This window comes from Xenopus laevis, chromosome 4L, assembly GCF_017654675.1.
Source record: "Xenopus laevis strain J_2021 chromosome 4L, Xenopus_laevis_v10.1, whole genome shotgun sequence".
In the NCBI taxonomy this organism is placed as follows: Eukaryota; Metazoa; Chordata; class Amphibia; order Anura; family Pipidae; genus Xenopus; species Xenopus laevis.
Genome location: NC_054377.1, coordinates 136,065,818 through 136,083,025, shown reverse-complemented (window position 1 = coordinate 136,083,025; position 17,208 = coordinate 136,065,818). Strand labels below are relative to the sequence as shown.

Here is a 17,208-nt window from a genome sequence, read left to right as displayed (position 1 = left end):
ACACATTATTTCACATTATTTCACACCGAGTACTAGAATTTCTAAATTGTCAATGTGAGGTGTATTTTCCCTACACTTTTATAAATATACCCTGAAGTGTTCTCGTGAGCAAATAAGCCCCAGATATTTTAATTATAATGATTAAAAAACAAAAAGTCAAAATAAATAGTTTTATTTGTACCTCAAAACAATGTGTAATGAAGGTTAATAGTGTTGTTTTATTAAAACTTTATTTAGCTTCAGTGCTTGAATTAAAGTGAAAAAAGTGGATATGCTATGAGCGCTGTGATTAGCGCAGAGTGCTAAAACAAGCCCCTCCCACAAATGTAAGACACACCCTCCACACATTCTGTTGCACCCAATTTAATACAAAGCCATTTTGGTATTTCCTTCTAATGAACAGTTTGATGCCCAGTATGCAAAGATTTATAAGTATGTGGCCTGTAGGGACCCTAAAATAAAAATTGTGAAAATTCAGCTTCTGAAAACACAGCACCATTTCTATGTATTGTGTCACATAGAACAACCCCCGCATAGTCTATATCATCCCACATTATTTCATAGGTATGATTGTCTCACCATTCCTCAGTGTGCTCCCATTTCGACCTTCATTTTCTCTTTTTGTTTTACTTATTTCCTTCTTCTCTCCTGTTCTCTATAGGATAGGACCAGACGCTGCATAGCAATGCAGATTCTCTGCAGGCAGAGTACCCCCTGTCAGTTCCCTGGTAGAACAGCACTCAATAGTAAAATCCAGGTCCCACTAAGACTGATTCAGTTACATTAAATAGGAGAGATAGCCTGCAGGAAAGTAGTTCCATCCTAAAGTGCAGGCACAAGTCAGGTGACTGGGGGCAGCTGGGAAACTCACAATATGTCTAGCCCCATGTCAGATTTCAAAACTGAATATAAAAAAAATCTTTTGAGAAATGGATTTCAGTGCAGAATTCTGCTGGAGCAGCACTATTTACTTATGCGTTTTGGGGAAAAACATGTTTTCCCATGACAGTATCCCTTTAAGTTTGTTCCTGTTGCTCAGGTACTACTTTCCCTCCTATACTAATATCATGATTAGGACCAAGTAACCACAATGACAACAGCTTGGATTGGTTATGATTTTAAATAGATTTGCCAGGGGTCTCTAGTATCTCAGGGGCAGCCCCTGATTTTGACTTTGTCCTTGAAAATGATCAGACAGAGGAGAACAGTAATGTGTGTTCTGTGTCACTTCTCGTTTTAACGCAGCCAAGTGCATACAGCGTGAGGTGACTACACGCTGCACTTCCGCCTTACACTAGAAACCAGCGGGCAGCGGCAAAACAACTTCCTGTAAATTATTTCCTAAGGAAGACGCTCCCCCAGGCGGCGGCTTGTGCAACGAGACCTCCGTCCTACAGGTGGCGCTGTTCAACCTTGGCCCGACCTGCCAATAAAAAGACACTCCAGCTTTCCCTATCCGTATACTGCGCATGCGCCTGTCTGTCCTATCCTCCTGTCCTCCTGTCAGCTGAAGATGGCGGCTTCAATGTGCAGAGCCGGTGGTTTTGTCGGCAAAGCCCTATTGCGGGCCCACTCGGTGAGTAGCTGTATCGTGCAGCCCAGGGCAAACGCCTGTGTTACGCATTGGATCGGGAGGTTAGTTGGTGACAGCGGGTATTCTGGGGAGAGAGGTGCCGGCCTGCATTGAGGAGACTCTGCAAGGTCACACTAACACTAACACTTAGGAAAAGCTGAGAAATGCGCCGGGGAATAGTCTGCTTCTCTCAATATTTCTGCCTATTAATCCCCTTCCTTGTTCCTTTTATTCCAGCGTTATCTTGGCGACCTCTGGCTCTGACTGTCCTTAAAGAAGAGGTTCACCTTTAATGTAACTTTCAGTATGTTATAGAACGGCCAATTCTAAGCAACTTGTCAAGTGGTTTTCATTATTTATTTTTATAGTTCTTTGTCTTTTTCTTTTGACTCTTTGCAGCTTTCAAATGGCCTTCGCTAACCCCTTATAAAAAACAAAACAAATGCTCTGTAAGGCTACAAATGTATTATTGTTACTTTTTATTACTCATCTTTCTATTCAGGCTTCTCCTATTCATAGTCTAGTTTCTTATTCAACCCAATGCATGGTTGCTAGGGTCATTTGGACCCTAGCAACCAGATGGCTGACATTGGAAACTGGAGAGAATAAAAAGCTAAATAACTCAAAACAATAAACCAAAATATCACGAAAAGCATAAATCTAGTGTATCATTAGGATAAGCTTACAGCTTTCCCAGTTGGGTTCGGATGCTCATGCCCCAGATCTTCAGCATAGCGGAGTAACTCGCGACAAAACAGCATTAGGCAGGCACCAATCCGGAACATCCAACAGAAGTAGAATCCAAGAGCCAAAAATGGAGTATAAAAATATAATACTTTATTTTAAATGACATCTAAAAGGGAAAATGTCAGATGCGTTTCGTGACGTGCAGCGACACTTAATCATAGGCTCATGATTAAGTGTCCCTGCGCAACAGAAACACGTGTCCAACTTCTGTTGGATGTTCCGGATTGGTGCCTGCCTAATGCTGTTTTCTCATAAGTAATTCAAAAGCCTTAAATAATAAAAAATGAAAACCAATTGCAGATTGTCTCAGAATATCACTTTCTATGTCATACTAAAAGTTATTTCAAAGGTGAACAAGGGCACACGCTGCTATTTCGGGAGATTGGTTGCCCAGCAACAAATCGCTTCTTCTTCTGAAGTTTCCTCGTGAGGCAACTTCGGGCGGCTTCGAAAAAATAGCATTGCGTGCCCTAATGGGAAACCCCTAATTCATTTCTGCATAATGTCATTCTAATCCCTTTGTAAAAAGTGAGGTTTCCTGTTCCCCTTAGGCCTCTCCAAAAAAGCGATAGCCTCGTGTTGGTTGGAGGAGTCGGCACCTCTCCCAAATAATCTGAAGTAGAAAAGGATACCAAACACGAAGGCAGGTGTAGCGGGGAGATCCCCTGCACGTTTATTAAGTCACGTTTCGGGGGCGTGCCCCTTCTGACAATGTCTGACGAGGGGCATGCCCCTGAAACATCAAGTGACTTGATAAACGTGCAGGGGATCTTCCCACTACACCTGCCTTCATGTTTGGTATCCTTTTCTAATTCTAATCCCCTTCCCCTCTACAGCCCATTGCACATGGCTTTAAGGGTAAGGACACACAGGCAGAATCAGGGAGATTAGTCACATGGCGACAAATTTCCTCTTCTTCAGGGCGATTAATCTCCCCAAACTGCCTCCCCTGTCTTCCCGTCGGCTCAGGACACTACCTTGTACTTGATAACTTAGCTAGCATAAATCCATGTTGACTGGATCCCTTATCCAGAAAACTCTAGGTCCCAAGCAATCTGGATACCTGTACAGGCTATATAGATGTAGACATACCTTTGATATGGAATGAGCTCACTAGGCTTACATGCTTCAGTTTTTTAAAGTCCAGTGTGTCTGTGACGGTGCACATATGCTGGAGTTTTTGCAGCCCACTGTGTGCAATCATGGATGCACCCATTTCATACTCTAAATCCATACCCATCCCATTCACTGATATTCAACTGATTAGTGCATGGGATGCTGCTAAATTTCTGGGCAAGCAGTAGCTGATGCCCCCACACATACTGGAATGTGACAGTATACTTATAAAATATGGATAGACCAGATTTTCTGTCCATTGGGGATTTTTACTAGAAATATACTCTGTACCATAGCAGCAAATGAAAAAATTAAAAACGAAGAGAAGTAAATGCTACCTTCCAACTGGTTACCATACCCACTGCAAACTTGGTGCTCATTTCTCCAATTTTTATTATTTTACCCACAGAATGTTTAGCCCATGATTGTTCCCTAAGGCTCATTACATGCAAAGATTGTCCCCGACCCCTCCGCATTCAGAAGCTCTATGTCCCATTCAGCATTAGGAAACAAAGAGCATACCTCTGTTCCTCTGTACATTATAAGCACTTCTGATCATTTACTTCTTTTTGTCATTCATTTTCTTAGCCTGCAGCACTAAACCTCAAGAGAAATCGCAGTGTAGTTTCCTATGCCCAGGCATTGCAGAATATTCCAGAGACCCAGCTCAGCACTCTGGACAATGGATTGCGAGTTGCTTCAGAGGAATCCAGCCAAGCCACCTGCACTGTAAGTAGAATAGCTATTACTTTAACACTGTGCTGTACCACACAATAAACACTGATGAGATTGATACACTTATCCTAAAATAAAGTAACCCAATTTTTCTAGTGTCTAAGGAATATGATATCATCTTAACATAACTTATAGAATCAGAGCATATATCCGGTCATTAAATATTGTATTCTAGTTTTGGAATAAGACCTAAGCTTTTCTGAAGGCAGTGAAGGAGTTATTATCCTGTCAATGGGCTTTTGGGTAGGACAGTCAGATGAGTGATTCCTATATGTATATGACTGTATCTGTGTATTAATATGTATTATCCCTTTAGGTTGGTGTGTGGATTGGCGCAGGCAGTCGTTATGAGAGTGACAAAAACAACGGTGCAGGATATTTCCTAGAACATCTGGCATTCAAGGTCTGTGCAGCAGTATATCTGCTTTCTATAAGAAGCACTTTATTCAAAATATCAAGGCATTTCACTTAGTCAATAAGGCTATAAAGTCGTTTCCTACAAACACTGTTTCAGATGTAATCTAGAATAATATGGAAAAGTTGCAGACTTTTTTTTATGCTTATAAATCAATTTCCTGCTAGTCATTTGTGTGTGTGTGTGTGTGTGTGTATATTTATATATATCTACTCTAGTCAGGAGGATAAATACAAACAGTCTATATAACTGGCACTCACAGGATTTTCATAGAGAGTCAAACAGTTGATGTTGTGAAAAAAGTGATCAGGTTTATTAATCCGACGTTTCAGGTATGTATGTATGTATGTATGTATGTATGTATGTATTTATATATGTATGTATATACTTGCATATAAATAGCCCAGTCAACAAACAATGTAGGTCTCTTTAAAAAAAAATATTGCATATACTTTTCTAATAGTATGTGACCTTGGGTAATCATAAATAGAAAATTGCCATTTTAAAAAAAGGGCTGCCCCCTGGGATTGTATGATTCACTGGGCACACAAACAAACCATACTTGTTGGGTCACATGAGCCAATTAACAGACAGAGTTCTGTCTTTTGCTTCCACACTTCTTCCTGTTACAGTTAGAGTTGTAGTATTTCTGGTCAGGTGATCTGAGGCAGCACAGAGACCATCACAAAATGGTTGTTCAAGGCAAGAGATGTAAAAGGGCAATATTTACTTAATATATATACCAGTTTGGTAAGATTATTTAATATGCCACTTAATATGATGTAAACTATCTGTTGCTTAAGTGTTTGTTTTGGGAGTATCGTTTTCCTTTAAGTTTACAATTTAAAAATTCAAATCTCTTTCCCAGGGAACAAAGAAACGTCCCCAAGCTGCATTGGAGCAAGAGGTGGAGAGCCTGGGAGCTCACTTAAATGCATATACCACTCGTGAGCAGACTGCTATATATATTAAAGCACAGTCCAAGGACCTTCCAAAGGGTGAGCCTGAACATACTGTGCAGTTAAGAGAATGGAATGCGCATTGTCTGACCTTTGAACATTGAAAATGTCACTAACATTTTAGGAGCATATTTTTTTTATTGTTTCTTTTTTAAAGGAGAAATTCATCTTCCAAAAAAAAAAAAAACGCATTTAATGTGTACATTGCTTTTAATTCTTGCTGGATTGGGAGAGGTTTCTTGCATGCTAAATAAAGGCATGATCAGAATGAGTTCTGGCTTTTGCCAAACAATTACTTGTACTAATTCTGCAGAAAAGTACAGTGTTGTGTATTTATTTTTTTTCAGCTGTTGAAATATTGGCTGATGTGGTTCAAAACAGCAGTTTGGAGGATTCTCAGATTGAGAAGGAACGACAAGTGATACTGCGTGAGATGCAGGAAATTGATAGCAACCTGCAGGAAGTTGTTTTTGATTACCTCCATGCTACTGCTTACCAAGGAACAGCTCTTGGCCGCACTGTTGTTGGTCCTTCTGAGAATGCCAGGTTAGTGTTTAAAGCATTAATGAGCATTTCTGCAGTCACATGTGCAGGTATATAGATTTTACTTGACTTGGACTTGTCTCACTTTGCCAGATTAAAATAGATGTAATACTCTCTTCTGTTCCTTCCTTCTGTAGAACAGGATCCCTGGGGGATCCCTATTGTTGGACAGCAGTAAAAACAGCACAGGTAGCCCTTGCCAATTTCTGTTTTCATGACAGTCAATTGGCCAAGGGTTGCTCCTGGTGCTTTACATTGCTGTCAGAGGGTAAACTACCCATTGTGATCATTATGGCTTGTTTGAAGTAGCTCTTAAGGGGGTTGTTCACCTTTTTTGTATGATGTAGAGATTGCTATTCTGAGACAATTTGCAATTGGTTTTCATTGTTTATTATTTGGGCTTTTTAAGTTAGCTTTTTATTCAGCAGCTCTCCAGTTTGCAATTTTAGCAATCTGGTTGCTTGGATCCATATTACCCTAGTAACCATGCATTGATTTGAATAATAGACTGAAATTTAAATAGGAGAGGCCCGAATAGAAAGACAAGTAATCAAAAGTAGCAATAACAATAATTTGTGGCCTTACAGAGGTTTTTTTTTTTTTTTTTTTTTTTTTAGATGGGGGCCAGTGACCCCCATTTGACAGCTGGAAATCCTAAGAAGGCAAATCTTACAAAAACTATAAATAATAATGAAGACCAATAAAAAAGTTGCTTAGACTAAAACATACGAAACGTTAACTTAATGGTGAATTGCCCCTTTAATTCAGGCATTTTTATTTGAGCAGCATAAACGTCAGCACGGAGTTGCCGTGATATCATAACCGTAATCTTATGCATCTGAAATGTACATATAACTTGGGACCTACAGCAGTAGGTCGTTACATTTGTGTCCAGCGATTGAGTATACAGTAAGAAGCATTAATCTTGTAGTATACAATTGTACAATAAAGTTAAGTTACCCAGTCTGTCCATTTACCCCAGATTTTCTCATACTTGAGGGGACTGCCTCTGGCCTTATAAATAAGTGCTTCCAGAGCAGAGATTTTTGAGAATTGCCCCTTTAAAAGACATTTTAAAGGACTGGGGAACTGAGTACTTTTTGGATATATTTTTTGGTGACTTAAAGGAGAACTAAGCACACCTGCAACAAATTTTAGCCCAAGTACACAGGCCTTCTCAGCCACATAGTAACCCCATAACTGCAGAGCTGTACAGTGGTGGCTGTTTTCTTTGGCCACATCATTTTCATTCTCATCTTGAATGTTGGTTATCAACGAATAGTCATATGTGGCCTGGAAGCTGAAAATGGTCCAATATTCATTGTACTATTTGCATATCTGTAGTTTAGGAGGCTCTATGGGGTGCAGATAAGTTGGGCGATGAGGAAGCAAAGCTGTTTGGGAGAGGACCAAGATCCTGTTAAAAAAAGAACCAACTTGTAGGGGGTTTAGTTCTCCCTTTAATATATATAGGAAAAGCCTTTGAGTATAACATTGTGTTTCAAGCAGGCAACATACAACATTTAGAATTAACTTGCATAATATTTTGCACTATTCAGTTGTACTTGTAATTAATCTACCTGTCTGTGCCGGCTTCTAGATTTTGGGATTTCACAATTTGATTTAACTTTAGCATAACTGTGATTTCCTAAATTGCAAATATGTACATTTTGATCCTTGCAGTTGTATTTTCAAATGGTAAACATTGAAAATAGGAATAACTATCTATAAAGTAGGGATACACTGTTTCTATCATTTGATTCAAGCAAATATTAAATCCTTCACATAAAATTTGGCTGAATTTTGAATTGGGTCCCTAATTGCTTAAATTGGAGCAAAATTAAATCTTTCAATAAAAAGTGTTCTCTTCATCATCTCCATAAAGTCGCATTAAATGAAGGCTTTTGAAAGATTCGATCCAATCCAATGTTCATCTGAACCAAGATCCTGCAGAAAATGTCTGTATTTTGCTTAAACTTGAATGATGAAAATCTAATGAAACTTGATTTGTTGTATCCATGAATTTATGCACAATCTTCACAAACAAATGTGTATCTAAATTGTACAAGGAACAATAAGACCTGATACTGAGTATGGTAAATCTTTATTTATTTATTGTTTTTTTAGGAATCTGAACCGAGCAGATCTTGTAGATTATGTTAACAGCAACTTCAAAGCCCCTCGAATGGTTCTTGCAGCAGCTGGAGGTAATATTTTCCATGTTGTGAAGCTTCTGTAGAAATACTTTTTGTAGACCCTCCATGAGTCTTGGCTGGATTAATGATGGCTACATATTAGTGATGTACGGGCCGACCCAATACCCGCGGGACCCGTTGGTTTCCCCGCAGGTCAGGCGCGTTCGGGTCGACCTTGCACTGCTCCTCGCGGGTGCGGGTTGAGCTCTTCTCCTGCTCTCCCCGCCCGCCACCATCAAATGCCGGGTTTCGGTTTTATAGTCTCGCGTCTGCTCGCCCCACCCCTTTTGTGACGCCATTGGCGGGGCGGGTCTATAAAAGGACCCCGGAAGCACGCGGGCTGGAGCAGGGCGGGTTAGGGTCGGTTGCGGGTCAGGAAAACCCTGACCCGCACATCACTACCACATACATACAACATATTTGGAATTTTCTATCACATTACAAGTAGCAATTCGGTGAAAAAAGTCTATATAGAACATCTGCAGAATCCATTTTAATTCATGCTCCTATATAACAGCAGGCATATTTGAATGACCAGAAAGCCAATTTTAAGCACCTCACAGTGACTCCTATTGCTTGCCTTTTAGCCCAGACTTAACAAATGTAACCAGTGCAGATAGTTTTCTGTTGGACCAGCTCCCCCCATCTTCTCAGGCATCTCCTGTTTCCTTTCAGACCCAGAGCAGCGCCTTTTTGGAAATCTTCTATACTGTGGGGACATAAACTGCAGATACTACCCTTGGCCAGTATTTTTTAGAATAGATCTGAAGTTTCTATTGGTGTAAATATGAACAATTTTGGCATTTGTCTTTAACAAGAATTTGTGTGAAATGTGTTTTTCATCAGGAGTAAGCCACAAGGAACTCTGTGATCTTGCTCAGCGACATTTTAGTGGGCTTTCCTATGAATATGAGAAAGATGCTGTCCCATTGCTGCCACCTTGCAGGTTCACTGGAAGCGAGGTACAGTCTAATAGAGCAGCTCCTATAAACTCCTAGTAATTCTTTTTCTATTTTCACACTTTTAAACTTTTTTTTTTTTCCCTCCATAGATTCGTGCTAGAAATGATGACCTCCCACTTGCTCATGTAGCTATTGCTGTGGAAGGGCCTGGCTGGAACAGCTCAGATAATATTTCCCTGCTTGTAGCCAATGCTATCATTGGTAACTATGATGTGACATACGGAGGAGGAAAGGTGAGGATAGCCTGTAGCTGAAGTGGAGTAAAACAACCAAACAAAAAAAAAAAAAAAACTAAATTGAAGACTGATTGATTAGTATCTGCATGGCCCAAAAAAACAGAGGCGAGCTATCAATGGCACACTTCTACCTGTATTACTTAGCCACACAGTTAGTCTATGTAGCGTGGTAGTTTTCCTCTCCAGCCGACAATGCAGCCTTTCCTATAACAGCAGAGGCAGCTGGTTAGATTGAATTGCTTGCTAATGTTCCCTTACGAGGGATTACTCAAAAGTGGATGCCCCCCCGGTCTACCTTAAGCATGTTACCCGGGATATGGGCAAAAGCCCTCAAGTATGATAGAGGCACAAAACATTTCCCCCAGTTCAGCCAGTTTCCTACTCCTCCCGGGGTCTCTCTCTCAGTCCTTGAGGAAGGGCACTGCCTGGAAAGGGTTAACCTCCTGGATCTATTTTATCCTCAATAAGCAGATGGGTAATCCCTTTGCACAAAGTTATACTAAATGGGCATCTGATATACCACAGTTAAACCTAGAAGAATGGGAGGACGTTACTCATTTCTACTTACCCACTGTAATTAATAGCAATGATACTCTAATACAGTACCGTACAATATACAGAACCTACCTTTTGCCAGCGAGGCTGCATTCCATGGGCCTCATGGAAAATAACCTATGTTTCAAATGTGGAGCCAGCCCAGGCACGTTCATGCATACTTTATGGTCCTGTCCACTAATTGATGATAAATTTTGGGCAAAAGTAACGACATTCATAGAACAAAAGCTGGACTTGCCTAATGTGCGATCACCAGAAGCATGTCTCCTGGGACTGGTGGAAAATATAGTGCCCGATAAGATTAGTCGCTCCCTGTTACATAGTTACATAGTTAAATTGGGTTGAAAAAAGACAAAGTCCATCAAGTTCAAATGAAGACCCAGCATCTATACACACACCCCTCGCTACTTTTAATTAAATTCTATATACCCATACCTATACTAACTATAGAGCTTAGTATCACAATAGCCTTTGATATTATGTCTGTCCAAGAAATCATCCAAGCCATTCTTAAAGGCAATAACTGAATCAGCATCACAACATCACCCGGCAGTGCATTCCACAACCTCACTGTCCTGACTGTGAAGAACCCCCTACGTTGCTTCAAATGAAAGTTCTTTTCTTCTAGTCTAAAGGGGTGGCCTCTGGTACGGTGATCCACTTTATGGGTAAAAAGGTCCTATTCGTGTTGCGGCTTCTATATGCTAGGAAAACGATTCTTCTGTCGTGGAAGTTGCCCAAACGGCCCACCCTGAAAAGATGGAAATCCTTGATAAATGAGGCCTTACCACTCTATAAACTGCCTAACCCCCCCTTCTCTCCCCCCCCCCTTTATTTGTAGTGTGTCTGTTAAGAGAATTAAAGTTTGTTCTTTCATATGTACCCTGGCTTGCCGGGGGAAAATGTACAAAAGATGGTTCAAACACGTGTATAAAGAAGAAATGCTTTATTTACTCATCGACAAATATGTTATTGTTCAAACAAATAAATAAAACTTTAAAAAAAAAAATAATGATGTTCCCCTTTGGCTTTGCAACATGAAATAGCATTTATTATCACTGTGCCCAAGTGAACTGTTCCTCTTTTTACACACCTTCTACTGTGGTTGTAATGTAAAAGGAAGCTGTTACTGTTGATTTTTTTCATTTTTTGTCTCTGCAGTAATTTACTGACACTTTATTTATGTATTTATTTATTGCTCATAGAACCTTTCCAGCAGAGTTGCAAGTGTGGCTGCTGAACACAAGCTCTGCCAGAGTTACCAGACATTTAACATTCGGTATTCTGACACTGGGCTCTTTGGGATGCACTTTGTTACCGATAAACATAACATTGAAGATATGCTGCACATCGCCCAAGGAGAATGGTGAGGAACTGAGATTTATATACTGTATATAACAGGTATGGGACCTGTTATCCAGAATTCTCAGGACCCTGGGTTGTCCGGATATGGGATCTTTCCGTAATTTAGAGCTTCATACCTTAAATCTACTAGAAAATCATTTTAAACATTAAATAAATCCAATAGGCAGGTTTTTCTTCCAATAAGGATTCATTATATCTTGGTTTGTTCCAAGTACAAGCTACTGTTTTATTATTATTATTATTTATTATAATAATAATAAGGAAATCATTAGAAAATTATTAGAAAAAGGAAATTCATTTTAAAAATTTGGATTATTTGATTAGAATGGAGTCTATGGAGATGGGCATTCTGTAATTCGTAGATTTCGGGATAATGGGTTTCGCGATAACGGATCCCATACCTGTATTGCAAAATGCAGAGGTCATAATTTAGGATTAGTGATTCACCCTGTACAAAGTTTGGTTTAGGTTTCAGATGGGATTCACAGCATTTTTGCAGGATTTAGATTCTGCCAAATCCATTAAAGGTGGACCAGTCACCCCAAAAAATTATTCCTAATCCTACTTTATCATGTTCTTCAAGCAAAATAATCTTTACTTACTGTATAAATTATTTGAATCTCGCTTCCATCAATCTGGGAACTCGTTATAGCAAGCAGGCAGGAGTCATTTTGTGGACACTGTTATTAAGACAAGCCTTGTATCATCTCAGAATGTTGTTTGTGCACCAGAATGTCCATCCCCATGCCCTGGTTACATAATTAAATGGTTGGTTGAATGTGGGGCAATCTGTGACATCTAAGAAGTGCTGAATGGAAAGTGAAAGCAATTGCCTGCCCCGCCTCTATACCTAAGGCATAGAGGAGGGGCAGGCAATATTTGACTGACAGCTGAGATTTTAAATGAGTTTACAACAGCTATGAATGCTTTGATAAAAAATAGAAATTGGATTTCATGTTTAATTTGAAAAGGACTTTTATTATCGTGCTTTTTATGTCTGGGTGACAGTTCCACGTTAAACTGGCCATACCTGCTCAGGTTTTGGCATTTTTGTCACCTTGCAGAGGGCAAATGGGTCACGGTTGGTCTATCCAGACTGATCATTTCATCTGCTGATGCAACATCTTGCTGATTGTGTATAAATAACTGGTTCCAAGTGTTGCCTTTTACGTGCCTTCTGCCCTGCCTTTGTCCATAAAAGGCAAATCTAATTTCATGACCTGTTTCAGGCAAAGCCCTTTATCACTTGATAAAGGGCTTTGCCTCAAACATGTCGTGAAATAGAACTTTTTGCAGTAAATCTGCAAGTGCCTGGCTCTACTTCAGTTATACTAATCTTGCTGATTGTATGGTGCAACTGCAGATGAGAAAGTGAGAGGAGAAACACCTCCTATTTATTTCCTGTCCTAAGTTTCCGTAAGTATATCTGAGTTCTAATTTATTTTGGTAACGCGATAAGTCCACATTTTAAATCAACTCCTTTAATTGAATGTAGCCGTCTGTACAGATTGGATGCATCAAAAGGTCTTCCCTCATTGCGCAGATAAACTTCTTGTTCACTCTGTGGTCTGTCAGTTGATAAACACTCCACTAATCGCTTTTCATTTACAGGATGAGCTTGTGTACCAGTGTAACAGACAGTGAGGTGGCACAAGCTAAAAATGCCCTGAAAACTGCCTTGGTAGCACAGCTGGATGGTGGGTATTACATTTCAATGAGAAAAGCCTTGCCATCATTCACATACTGTTTATGACTTTGAACTCCTCTTACATACTTGCTGCTTTTCTTCTTTAAGGAACAACCCCAGTGTGTGAGGACATTGGACGGCAAATCTTGAGCTATGGCCAGCGCGTCTCATTGGAGGAACTGAATGCAAGAATTGACGTGAGCCAGCCTCGACTTTGTTTCTATAGCCTTTTAGACACAAAGGAAAACTGTAAAAATAATTCACTGTGTATAAATATTGCTAGGTTAATAAATATTTCATAAATCAAGGAACCGTAACGCCAAAATGAAAGTGTTTTAAAGTAATGAAAATATCATGTAGTGTTGCCCTGCACTGACAAAACTAATGTGTTTGCTTCAGAAACACTACTATAGTTCATATAAACAAGCTGCTGAGTAGCAATGGCCGAAATTGAAAAAAGTCTATATGGCACAGGATAAATAGTGGATAACAGATAACACCATTATGTTCTACAGAGCTTATCTGCTGTGTAACCTGAGCCTTTTCTAATTTGAATGGCTGCCCCCATTGCTACATAGCGGCTTATTTATATAAACAATAGTAGTGTTTCTGAAGCAAACACAGCAGTTTTACCAGTGCAGGGCAACAGTACATGATCATGATATTTGTATTACGGTACTTTAAACACTTTCTTTTTTGATGTTCCCAGAGACTCTGCTCAGCAGGGACAAAGATAAGAAATTTATCAACTAAATGTATCCATTTAGAACAGTTTTAAAGGGTCGGCGACCCCCTCCCAGAGCTGATTTAGAAGGTGGGGGAAAAAAGACACTTTTTACACTTCCAATATTAGAAAAACGGTGACACATAGAAAATAGAAAGTTGGAAAAAGTCGTTCTTTCTGGTGATCTATCTGAAAACAACTAGTTGTTGTGGTGAACCATCCCTTTAAGCTAGTGAATAGTTCATGAAGTGAAAAAGACCAGTGTATAAGGGCAATACGTAAGCATACCTTGTAATTTTAACTTTGGCTAAGGTTGCATTCCCTCTTATACGAAGTGCCTTCTCATCAACCTCCAATAGTGTAATAATCCCTATCAGGCAAAGCATCATAGTCTGATTTAATTTGATAGGGTCGGAGGAATAGGGCCATAACTCTTGTCGTTACATGGGGAGGCCCATTTATCAAAGTCTAAATTTCTCATTTTCTGAAAAAGACTCCGACCAAATCCGCACAGGGTTTTTTCCCCCCTTATTTATCAATATATTTTCCCGAAACTATCCTGTGTAGGATAAAACCCGGAAAATTCGGATCGTCCGGATTTTATGCATTTTCGGATTCTGACTTTTTCCATCCTTGGGGTATAATAAATCCCGAAAACATAAGTTTTTTTTTTTTTTGTTTTTTTTTTGTTTTTTTTTTATTTTCTACAAAAAATTCACATTTTCTACTAAAAAAAAATATGAATTTTTCAGGTTTTTGGCATTCAGACTTTAAATAAATAGGGATGTACCAAATCCAGGATTCGGTTCGGGATTCGGCCAAGATTCTGCCTTTTTCAGCAGGATTCGGTTGAATCCTTCTGCCCGTCCATACCAAAACCGACATAATTTGCATATGCAAATGAGTGGAGGGAAATCAAGTTACTTTTTGTCACAAAAGAATGAAGTAAATGTCTTTCCTTTCACACCAGGATTCGGATGTAGTTTGGTATTCGGCAAATCTTTCACAAAGGGTTCGGGCGAATCCAAAATAGTGTATTCGCTGCCCCCTACATGTCTAAGATATGCTTGCTATGAACAGTCAATTACAGCATGCTGATTTTTCATTCAAGCCACTAGAGGGCATTGTTTGACGTAAAAGATCAACCGTTTACAACCCATTTAGTATACCAGCAGCCTTATAATGAAATCTTGTCTTTTCAGACATGTCTGTGTTAGAAGCAACAATACTAAAGAGTTGTCAATTTTCTTTCTGCGGCTCATTTGAAAAGACTATGCAGCGTGTGTTGCTTCTATAACTGTGCCCATTTTGCTTTTTGGAGGACTGTCACTTAAAGGAACAGTAACATCAAAATAAGTCTTTTAAAGTAATAATGCAACAAATAAAATGCAATATTGTCCTGCACTGGTAAAACTGCTGTGTTTGCTTCAGAAACACTACTATTGTTTATATAAATAAGCCGCTATGTAGCAATGGGGGCAGCCATTCAAAGGAGAAAAGGCTCAGGTTACACAGCAGATAAGCTCTGTAGAACATAATGGTGTTATCTGTTATCCACTTTAACCTGTGCCATATAGACTTTTTTCAATTGCTGCCATTGTTACACAGCAGCTTGTTTATATAAACAATGGTAGTGTTTCTGAAACAGACGCACCAGTTTTATCAGTGCAACACTGCATTATGTTTTCAAAACATAAATTTTTTGATGTTACTGTTATTTAATTATTAGCAACGGTGTTAAGATTCCTACCAAGATTCCCTTAAAAAGGCAGCCATTGCAGATGTCTCTTGGAGGGCTGTTTGGCTGTAACAGAAGTCGTCCAACAGAGGGAACCACATTGCCCTGTCCCCCAGGAGCACAGAGAGCGGTGTATAACCAGTGTGTTGCTACCCTGCAAATGTTCTTGCTTTAAATCTCTCCTCTCAGTATTCTTTTCTACATACTGAGTGGATTTGTGTGTTTATAGGGGGTCATGGAGACCCAGCCTAAACAACGTCCAAACATATGTCATCATTAACCCAAAGTGGAAGAGTCTCTGGCCAGCCAAACGTTTTTCATGTACTACCCCAAACTAAATGTATTTTCTTCCTCCCGACAGGCCGTTGATGCTAAAAAAGTCAGTGAAATCTGCTCAAAATACCTGTATGACAAATGTCCTGCTGTAGCTGGAGTCGGTACGTTTATTTATTTATTTTTTACATTTGCTGAAGTTTTTCTCAGATGTAATGTCATGCAACTGACTGTTTACATTTGTTTTCTTTTAGGTCCCATTGAGCAGATTCCTGACTATAACCGTATCCGCAGTGCCATGTACTGGCTCCGTTTCTAAACTGCTTGTAACCGGATTCCCAGCCAAGTCACCTCCGCGGCTCTTTGCATTGCTGGATGTTTCAGAGGAAGGAAAGGCAACTGCACTTTATTGTACCACCCAGAAATGTACGGCAGCTTCTGTCCATTTGCTACGAGTTTCCTTTCATTTCTCTACGAATGCACCAGTCAGAAACAAGCCTTTCTGTGTTGTGTTCTGAATTGTGCAAAAACTGTAACATCACAAGCTGAATAAATGTAACTTAAATGTAAGACATTTTCTATATAATTCGGATGCCCTTTGTCTCCCTTTCTTCATTTTTTTTTTTTTTTTCAATTTCCAAGTGTTTGATGTTAGGGAATAAGTATAGTGCATAGGGAACATATAGGGTGCAGCTTATAGAGAAAAGCGCCAATGCCAAGAAGTGTGTTTGGGTAAAGGACTAGAGAAGAATTGAGAAGGGTGCGTTCAAAATTAGGGGGAAAAGAATAGAATCAAAAGTTAGAAAAGTTGGATGTTTGAGAGAAGTGCAAAAATCATTTTGCACCAGGACTTAAAGGGGTGGCTCACCTTTAAGTAGGGATGCACTGAATCCACTATTTTTGATTTGGCCAAAACCCCCGGATCCTTTGTGAAAGATTCAGGCGAATGCAGAAACTAATCATAATTTGCATATGCAAATCGGTGATGGGTAGGGATAAACAGAGCAAAAAAAAAAATGTTTACTTCCTTGTTTTGTGGTGAAAAGTCACATGATTTTAAGGATTTGCATTCGGTTCGGCCAGGCACAAGGATTCGGCCTAATCCAAATCCTGGCTGCTTACGAACCGAATCCTGGGTGACTAATTCTAAGTAACTTTTCAATTGGTCTTTTTATATAGTTTTTAAATTATTTGCTTTCTTCTACTTACTCTTTTCAGTTTACAAATGGGATCACTGACCCCATCTAAAAACAAAAAAAACAAACTAGTTTATTGTTATCGCTACTTTTTTATTATCCATCTTTCTATTCAGGCCCTCTCCTATTGATATTCCAGTCCCTTATTCAAATCAATGCTTAGTTGCTAGGGTCATTTGGACCCTTATT

At 39.5% G+C, this 17,208-nt stretch overlaps 1 protein-coding gene across 1 annotated transcript; it reads left to right on the top strand.

Annotated features, from left to right (window-relative positions):
• The first annotated feature begins 1,502 nt into the window (after positions 1-1,502).
• uqcrc1.L (ubiquinol-cytochrome c reductase core protein 1 L homeolog) lies at positions 1,503-16,409 on the top strand. Its single transcript, NM_001086245.1, is given in 13 exon segments — positions 1,503-1,576; positions 4,025-4,165; positions 4,488-4,574; positions 5,455-5,584; positions 5,893-6,091; positions 8,216-8,295; positions 9,130-9,245; positions 9,335-9,478; positions 11,242-11,402; positions 13,013-13,098; positions 13,197-13,285; positions 15,912-15,987; positions 16,078-16,409. Coding segments are annotated over 13 exon segments (1,437 nt in total). The 5' UTR covers positions 1,503-1,513; the 3' UTR covers positions 16,143-16,409.
• The last annotated feature ends 799 nt before the right edge of the window (positions 16,410-17,208 follow it).